Genomic DNA, 9506 nt, shown 5'->3' with positions numbered 1-9506 from the left:
GGGGGTGGGTGGGAGATTGTGTCCAGGGAGTGGGCTCCCTGGAAGAAGGGATGCTGACCCTGTGTAAATCTGCTCCCCAGAGGGGTCTCTAGGTCGGTCTGGGACACCCCTGGAAGGGTGGGGGCTCTGGATGGATGTGGGGGTGTTGTTTGTGGGAATCCCTGAAGGATGAGGAGGGGCTCTGTGCAGGGCGGACAAAAGGAAGGGGACCTCTAGTGTGTTCTGTAGGAGCCTTGGAGGGAAGCTGGCCCCGCGTGCGTGTGGGGACCCTCGTGCGGGGAGGGGACCTCTACAGAATGATGATGGACGGAGCCTTCCAAAGGGAATCTGGATGCCTGCAGACCCCTGTCGGGGAAAGCTCTCTGGGAGGGCGTGTAACCTTGGAGGGGCTGGGAGGAGTCCCGGGAGGAAGGGGTTCTGGGTAGGACCAAGGGGGCGCTGATCCGGCGCGGGTCGGGGAAGGCCGTGGCAGGGAGGGAAGGGGGAGTGCTGGGTGGGCTGGGCTCGGCTGCGGGCCCTCGGTGGTGGTGGGGTTTGTGGGGAGACTCGAGATTAGACTGTGGGGTGGGGAGAGGGACGGATCCATGCGGGCTGGGAAAGCGCGGGTACCTGGTGCTGGAAGTAGTGCTGAATATGCAGTGGAAGACCTCGAAGGGGTTGATCCTGCAGAAGTTGGGCTGTGCCTGTATTGAGTGGGATGGGATGGAGGAGGGGTTAAGGTGTAATGTGAAGGAAGAGGGCTGGGGTCGGGGCTACTTCTGTGCCTTGGGAAGGGCCTTGCGGAGGCGGGAAAATGTAGCTGACTTGGAAGGGAACGGGCGGGGGGGGGGGGGGGGGGTGGCGCGCTCCTTAAACGGGAGGGGGCTGGCTGCTCTTGGAGGCTGGGTGGAAAGGAGGGAGGGTCGATCCTCGATTTTCGATCTCCTATTGTGTGACTGGCGGAGAGTCTCTTCTGTCTTCTCCAGTTGAGGGGCTGCCGACGGGAGCTCCCCATTCTCTTTCCTACTTCTCTCCCTGCTGCCCCCCCCCCCCATATTAATCAGTCATGGGTCGGAGGCTGCTTGAAACTGGTGCGTTTGTAGGAGCTTTTGGACAAGATCTTTTACGGATGTAGCTATGAGGAAAGGCCCTTTGGATTGGCCTGGAGCATATGCCCCAGACAAGGGTAAGGGCATGAAGTGGTTTGGTGTGGGTGTTAGGCTCGCTAATAATCACCGTTATCTCTTTCAGACTTTGTAGCTCCCTGCAGGATCACTGCGGTTGATGGGGGGGGGGGGGGGGACAATGGCAGTGGGGGGAGGTAGGGACTGAACAAGAAACAAAGACTTCCCTGCAGTTTTAACTGAATAATAAAATACCAAATATGCTACTGTGCTTTGCTGACATTCTGATTTTTTATTCTATCCGCATTATTCTTGATGCCATTTTACTTCAAAAAACTTGTATTTAGGTTCTTAGTATCCTCTGACTATTCTTTTAGTCTCATGCTTTTGATATAAAGTGGCCATTTTATGCATTTTATCTCTTGAAGTCTGTTACTTCTGGAGAAGATATGAAGGGAAGTGACCTGCGAGAGCATTGCTTTTTATTTAGGTTCCTTAGGGAAATTATTTCAGTAAAGACTGGCTAGATGACAGTAGAGAAAAACTGGAAGAGTGGTTTGGATGGAGGATAAAGGAATGTAGAGCTTTGGCTGTTAATTTTCTATGTGAATGGAGAGATAAGGATATAAAGAGTCCTAGTTTAGTTTCCACTTTAAGAGAAATTTAAGTGCTTACTATGCAGAAAAGCTTAAGTGATGATGGTGATTTTCATTACAGATTACTTTTTTCTTTACCAGTTTAAACAAATTTCACAAAAGTAGAAAGTCTTAATCAAATTTTACTATATATGAACATATCAATTTATGCATCGATCAAATAACTAGTTCATTTGATGGAGAAAGATCAACTAGCACAAATGCACACATGAAAAGAGATTAAAAATGATTCTCAAAAATTTTTAATAGTGTGTATGAAAATAAAATGTCTACTGGATTCATGAATTTCACAAATATTGGAGAATTTATTATGTGCAAGACATTATACTAGATGGCATGGGGGGATACAAAACACTTAAGACTACATCTTAAGTGGTAGAGATTATTAAAATAAGTGACACAAACACCTGTATTGGGATCTGTGTTTTACCTAAGAGTTAGTAGGTTTCTTCTTGAAGACCAATGGAAGTCTTCAAGCAGGTTGGGTATGTTAATAGTGGGGCACTCCTTATAGGTATGAGTTGGAGAGGTGCCTTCTGACTCTGAAATTTTGTGATTCTGTGTTTTGAACTAAAATTATGTTGTAGTCAGCTGTTCTTAGAGGGTGCTATACAAGTTTAGAGAAGGAAGAAATAATAGTAGCTTCATATTGCACATGATGATTTCCTTGAAACAGTTCTATGAAGTAGGTAATCCATGTATTATCTTTGTTTTGCAGATGAGTAAATTTAGCCACAAAGTTGGTGAACTTAAAAGTTTACCCACTTAGAAAATGGTGGGTCTTAGATTCAAATTGAGGTCTTTCAATCTCAAGTACAGTACATTTTACTACCTCGGGCTGGGTTACAGATAGGTAGATTTATGTAAGCATCCCTGGAAAAGACTGTTCTAAAACTAGCAATTATTGGTACTTAATGTGTGGTATTTTAGAAGTAGGAATTGAATTTTAAAAGTATGAATATGATTTTTACAAGTATTCCTGTTGTGTGTGTTTTTTTACTGGATTAAACAATTAACTGCTTAACTGCCCTTATTGCCTCTTGACTCTCCATGCCCTCATTCATTTTTTTTTTTAATTAAGAAAAACTTTTAAAAATACATCACAATAGGGGCCTCTAGGTGGCACAGTGAATAGAGCACCAGCCCTGGAGTCAGGAGGACCTGAGTTCAAATTCTGCCTCAGTCACTTAACACAAAAACTAGCTGTGTGACCTTGGGCAAGTCGCTTAACCCCAATTGCCCACCAAAAAAAAAAAGGCAAAAAAAAAATACATCCCAATCATCCCAATCTATTCTTTACTTGACACTTGAGTAATTTTCCTATTGCCAACTTTCTAATATATAACTCCTTTAACTAAAAACTGGGGGTCTGCTTCTAAATTCATGAATTAATTCACAGATATTTGAGCATTTATTATGTGCAAATCACCCTGTGTGAAGCAGTATGGGGGATACAGATAACATAAGATTGTATGCTTAAAGGTAGGGAACTATTTAGTAAGGAAGCTGGGTGACACAAATACCTACATTACATTGGGATCTTTGTTTGGCCTCATTCTATCCAATATTTTTATTAATGGATTAGATAAAAGGTGTGGATTGCCTTCTCATTAAATTTACCCCCATTGAATATTTTGACATTTAAGTCACTCCCACTGTCTGTCTCCAACCTAATATTCCAGGCAAACTGGACTTTCTTGTGTTCTCTTTCTGCTTTTTTTCATCTGTGTGGCTTTACTCAATGATGATCCCTATACCTGAAGTGAATTTCTTCTCCCACTTCTCTACCCTAAGTCCTTTCTCTTCACTTAATGGATGTTTGAATTGAATTGTCTATGCATATGCTTCAGTCACTCAGCAAATATTATTGAGCACAGGTACAGTTGAAGGTGGATATATTTTTGGCTTCACAAAATAAGGGTAGAAGGAATTTCTGTATTTTCCCAACTTCTAGGCATTTTTATTTCTCTCTTGTCTTGTTTAGATCCTCCATTTTCTAAATTTATGGGAGCCTAATATTAAGCATTGTACCCAAAAAGAATCAGTGTAGATCGCCAAATCAAGTCACCTTTTCTCAGTCATCAATCTTCTTGACCTGGAATGTGAAGACACTGCTGAATAGATAGACCCCTCTTGAAACACTCCAACTTGTTCCTTTTCCATCTTCTTCCCCAATGTTTTGTCCTTTGCTCTTTTTGACGTTTCCTTCTTTCACAAATTCATCCTTGAATATATCTTGTGTTCTGCATCAGCTAGTTCATTTTGTTCCCTTTGCTTCAATATCTTCATACTCTACCCTTTCCATCGTTCAAACTTATCTCAAATGTCACTTCTTTCTTGTCATTTTCTCCCATTCTTTCCAACTGCTACCAGAAGTCATCTCTTTCTTTTGAACTGCAGTTGCACTTTGTATCTCTTATAGAAAAAATTTCAGTAAATATTGATTAATTTCCTGCTTGGTATATGTTAGGGATACAAAGACACAAGTTAAATAGTTCCTGCCTTTAAAGGGCTCATATTTCACTTGGGGGATGCGACATGTACACAGAAATTTTATTGTTGTTCAGTTGTGTCCAGCTCTCTGTGACATCATGGACTGTATAGCATGCCAGGCCCTTCTTTACTCCACTGTCTCTTGAAGGCTGTACAAGCTCATGTTCCATGCTTCCATGACTTTATCCATCAACTTTGCTGTCCCCTTCCTCTTTTTTCTTCAACCTTTTCTAACATTAGGATCTTTTCCAATAAGTCTTTCCCTCTTACTGTGTGACCAAAGTATTTAAGCTTCAGCTTTTTGACCTTCCAATGAATAATCTGAATTACTTTCCTTAAGTTTTGACTGATTTGATTTTCTTGCAGTCCAAGGGACTCTCAAAAATCTTCTCTAGCAACACATTTTGAAAGTGTCATTTCAGTAGTGTTCAGCTTTCCTTATAGTCCAACTCAGACAACCATACATTGCTACTAGAAAAAAGGGATTTGAGTCTTTGGATCTATGTCATCTAGGTGATATCTCTGCTTTTTAGTATGCTGTCCAGAGTTGCCCATAGTTATCCTTCCAAGCAGCAGGCATCTTAATTTCATGACTTTAGTTGCCATCTGCAGTGATCTTTGAGCCTACTAATATGAAATCTGATAACTGCTTTCATTTCTTTTCCCTCTATTTGCCAGGAAGTGATGGAATCTTAGTTTTTTTGGTGTTAAGCTTCAAGCCAGCTTTTATACTCCTCTTTCACCCTCATCAAGAGGCTTCTTAATTTTATACTTTCTGCCACCAGGATGTTATTGTTTGCATATCTGAGATTGTTGCTGTTTCCCCCAGCAGCCTTAATTCTGGTGTCTCCACAGTGCACTGTGCATGACAGTTAAATAAAGTGACAATATACAGCTTTTTACAGTTTTAAACCAATCTGTTTGATTTTCGGTTTGAACTATTGCTCTTGGATCCACATACAGGTTCCTTTGGAGACAAGTAAGATGATCTGGTACTCCCATTTCTTTGAGGACTTGCCATGTTTTATTGTGATCCACACAAAGACTTTAGTCAATGAAGTAGAAGTAGATGTTTTTCTAGAACTGCCTTCTCCATAATCCATGGATGTGGGCAATTTGGTCTCTGGTTCCACTGCCTCTTTGAAAACTAGCTTGTTTTTGTCATTCTGGGTTCAACTATTACTGAAGCCTAGTTTGCAGAATTTTAAGGGTAATGTTGTGTATGAAATAGCACAATTGTTCAGTGATTTGAATGTTCCTCGGCATTTACGATTGGAACTGATTTTTTCTAATCCAGTGGTCACTTATATTTTCCAAATTTGGTGGCCTATTGAGTGCAGCACTTTAACAGCATTATCTTTTAGAATTTTCAGTAGCTCAGCTAGAATTCTATTACCTCCACTAAGCCTTACTGTTAACAATGCTTCCCAAGACACATGTCATTCTCCTGGATATCTGGCTTTAGATCAGTAACCAGTGTGGTTATCAGTAAGTTTTGTCTTTCATGTCTTTTTGCATGAAATATTCCCTTGATATTTCTAATTTTCTTTTTTTCTGTTGCTTATTTTTTCTTTAAAATAGTATTTTATTTTTTCCAGTTACATGTAAAGATAATTTTTAACATTCATTTTTTATATAAAATTTTGAGTTCTGAATTTTCTCCCTCCTTTACTTCCATGCCCCCTCTCTAAGATAGTAAGCAACTTGATATAGTTTATATATGTGCAATCATGTAAAAGATTTCATCTTGTGAAAAAAGTAATGAGCAATAGAAAAGAAAACAAGAAAAAAATAAGAAAGTGAAAACAGTATGCTTTGATCTGCATTCATACTCCATCAGTTCTTTCTCTGGATGTGGATAGCATTTTTCCATCCTGAGTGTTTTGGAGTTGGATCATTGTATTGCTGAGAAAAGTTAAGTCAATCATAGTTGATCATTGCACAGTGTTGCTTTTACTATGTACAGTGTTCTCTTGGTTATATTCATTTCACTTTGATTCAGTGCATGTAAGCCTTGCCAGGTTTTTCTGAAATCTGCCTGTTCATCATTTCTTACAGCACACTAGTATTCCATTACATTCATATACCACAGCTTGTTTAGCCATTGACCAGTTGACATTCCCTCAATCTCCAACTTTTTTGCCACTACAAAAAGAGCTGCTGTAAATATTTTTGTATGTGTAAATCCTTTTCCCTTTTTTCATGACCTCTTTGGGATACAGACAAAGTAGTGGTCTGTATCAAAGGGTATGCAGTTTGATTGCCCTTTGGGCATATATCTCTAATTTTCTTGAAGAGATCTCTTGTCTTTCCCATTCTATAGTTTTTTTTTTTTTAATATTTCTTTGCATTGCTCATTTAAGAAAACTTCCTTCTCTCTTCTGGCTTTCTCTGGAGTTCTGCATTAAGTTGATTATATCTTTCCCTTTCTACATTACTTTTCACTTTCCTCAACTGTTTGTAAAGCTTTATCAGACAGCCATTTTGCTTTCTTGCTCTTCTTTTTCTTTGGAATTTTTTTTTGTTGCTGCCTACTGTACAATATTGTGAACCTCTGTCCATAATTCTTCTCCATAAATCTAATCCCTCAAATTAATTAATCCCTTCTGTTTTATTTTTTTTAAGGGATTTTTTTTTTTTAAGTAATGGGGGTTAAGAACTTGCTCAAGGTTACAGCTATTTCTGGGTGTGGTGCTAAGTATCTGAGCCCGGATTCGATCCCCAGGTCATCCCGACACTGGGGCCGGTGCTCTTACTCGCTGAGCCACCTGGCCGCCCCTATAAGGGATGTTTTAGGTCAAATTGTATAGTCTGCTGGTTTTCCCTACTTTCTTCAATTTAAGTTCGAATTTTACAATAAGAAGCTCATGATTTGAGCCACTGTCAGCTCCAAGTCTTGTTTTAACTGGAGCTTTTCTGCCTTTGGCTGCAAAGTAGTAATCAGTCTGGTTTCTGTATTGACTATCTAGATGGTGATGTCCATGTATAAAGTCACCTTTTGGGTTATTGAAAGTTTGATATGACCAGTAAGTTATCTTGACAGAACAATAGTAGTCTTTGTCCTGCTTCATTTTGTACTCCAAGGTCAAACTTTCCTATTTTTCCATTTATCTTTTGATTTCCTGCTTTAGCATTCCAATTGCCTATGATGAATGTAACATTTGTTATTTCTAGAAAAAGTTGTAGATCTTCATAGAACTGATCAACTTTGGCATCTTCAGCATCATGGATTGGAGGATAGACTTGTATTATTATTGTGATGTTGAACAGTTTGCCTTGTATTCAAACAGATGTTATTCTGTCTTTTTGAGATTATATCCCTGCACTTTTCTCACCCTTTTATTGACTATGAGGACTATTCATTTCTCCTAAGGGATTCTTGTCCACAGTAGTATGTGTAATGATCACCTGAATTAAATTCATCCATTCCCATCCATTTTAAGTTCACCTTCACCCAAGATGTTGATTATTTAACCTTTCCAGCTAGTGTTTGATCACAGCAAGCTTACCTTCATTTATGTTCCAGGTTCCTATGCAATATTGATCTTTATAGCTTTGGGACTTCCCTTTCATTACCTATCTACAGCTCTGCAGAGCTCTAGATTTGAGTTTAGCCCAGCTGCTTCATTAGTACTGGAGCTGCTTGTAGTTGTCCTCTGCCCCTCACTGAAGTGTGTTGGATACCTTCAGATCTGAAGCTCTCCTTTGATTTTAGTATTTTCCATGGATTGTTTTTGTCATTTTGTAGTTTGTTTGGTTCTTTTGAGCAAAGATACTGGAGTACTTTGCAATTTTCTTCTCTAGTGGGGATAACCTTTTGTCAGAACTGTCCACTATGACCTGTCTGTCTTGGGTAAATCTGCACAGCATAACTCATAGTTAGTTTCCTTGAGCTCTGCAAACCCCTCTGAAGTGATCCAGGAGGGATCTATAATGTACCTTGAGAAAGGTAGAAAACGCTTAACAGCTAGGGGAGGGGGATTAGCAAAGGCTTCACAGAAGAAGTGTCATTTGAGCTGAGCCTTGAGGAAAAGACAGAAAGACTCTTGAGAGTCAAGAGGATGAAGAGGTGTAATGGATTTAGCTTAGAAGATGGGTTTTGCCAATACATAAGAGACAGGAGATGAAATGCTGAGGTCAGGGAACAAAGACTAGGGGAATGATGGGAAATGAGGCTAGGAAGGCAGGCTAAAATCCAGGTTTTGGAGGGCCTTAAATGGCAGACTGAAGACTGTTTTATTCTAGAAACAAAAAAAGAACTGCTCAAAATTTCTGAGCAAAAGAGATACGTGATTAGATTTGTGCTTTAGCAAGATTATTCTTGGCAGGAACGTGGAGGTTGAATTAGAATGGGGAGAGAGAGCAACCAATGGAGACCAATTAGGAGGTTAGTACAGGTGAGTAGTGATGAAGTCTTGAACTAGGGTGGAAACTATGTTTTGTGTGCAGAAAAGGAGATGGGTGCCAAGAGGTGTGGAGGTGGAATTGAGAAGATTTGGCAACCGATAGGCTATTGGGTTTGAAAGAGGTGAAAAAAATTTTAAAAAGCTAAAGGTTGTGAAGTTGGAAAGTAGTAATGCCTATAGAAATAGGTTAGTTGGATGGAGTGGTAAGGGGTGGGAGGAGAGGTTGAGTATTGTTTTGGATATTCATTTCAGTTCAGCAAACATTTACTAAGCACCTACTGTGTGCAAAGTACTGGACTGAGGATACAAAGACAAAAATGAAATCGTACCTGCCCTTAAGGAGCTTACATTGTCCTGGTAGCATATAACATAGGCATGGGTAAGTAAATACAAAGTTATACAAAGTAATTTCTAGTGGAAAAGAGCATTAACAACTGGGAAATTAGGAAAGATCTTTTGTAAGTCACCTGAGCTATCCTTTGAAAGAAGCTAAGGATTCTTTGTTTTGTTTTTTAAATAATATTTTTTTTGGTTTAGTTCCTCTCCTCTCTGTTCTACTGGAAGAAGAGAAAGAAAACTTTGGTAACAAATAAGGACAGTCAAGCAAAACATTTCCCATGTTGACTACATCAAATTACATGCATATATATAAAAAATTCATTTTGTGTCATGAGTCCCATCATATTTCTCTTAGGTGATTCATCATCATTGGTCCTCAGGTTGATCATTACATTGATCAGAATTTTGATTCTGTTGAGCATCAGTTTATACAAATTTTCCCAGGTTTCTTTCAAATTGTCCTTTTCATTATTTGCAGCATAATAGTATTCCACTACATTTATATACCT

The 9506-nt window shown here is 39.6% G+C and overlaps 1 protein-coding gene across 3 annotated transcripts in view; it reads left to right on the top strand.

The window, feature by feature from the left end:
- MYH10 (myosin heavy chain 10) overlaps positions 1-9506 on the top strand; it is a 214955-nt gene that overhangs the window by 529 nt on the left and 204920 nt on the right. The window contains exon 1 of one of the 3 annotated variants that reach the window (XM_069104168.1): positions 959-1165. The exons of 1 other annotated variant lie outside the window; for it this stretch is intronic. In XM_069104168.1, the coding sequence (XP_068960269.1) occupies positions 1117-1165 (49 nt within the window). In that variant the 5' untranslated portion in view covers positions 959-1116. Of the gene's footprint in view, positions 1-958; positions 1166-9506 lie in introns of those variants that run through there. One more of the 3 variants, XM_069104169.1, reaches the window with a different exon arrangement.

This window comes from Petaurus breviceps, unplaced genomic scaffold (assembly GCF_028583685.1).
Source record: "Petaurus breviceps papuanus isolate PSGF00001 unplaced genomic scaffold, PetGlider_PUasm1.0 673, whole genome shotgun sequence".
Lineage (NCBI taxonomy): Eukaryota > Metazoa > Chordata > Mammalia > Diprotodontia > Petauridae > Petaurus > Petaurus breviceps.
This window is presented reverse-complemented; position numbering and strand designations above follow the sequence as displayed.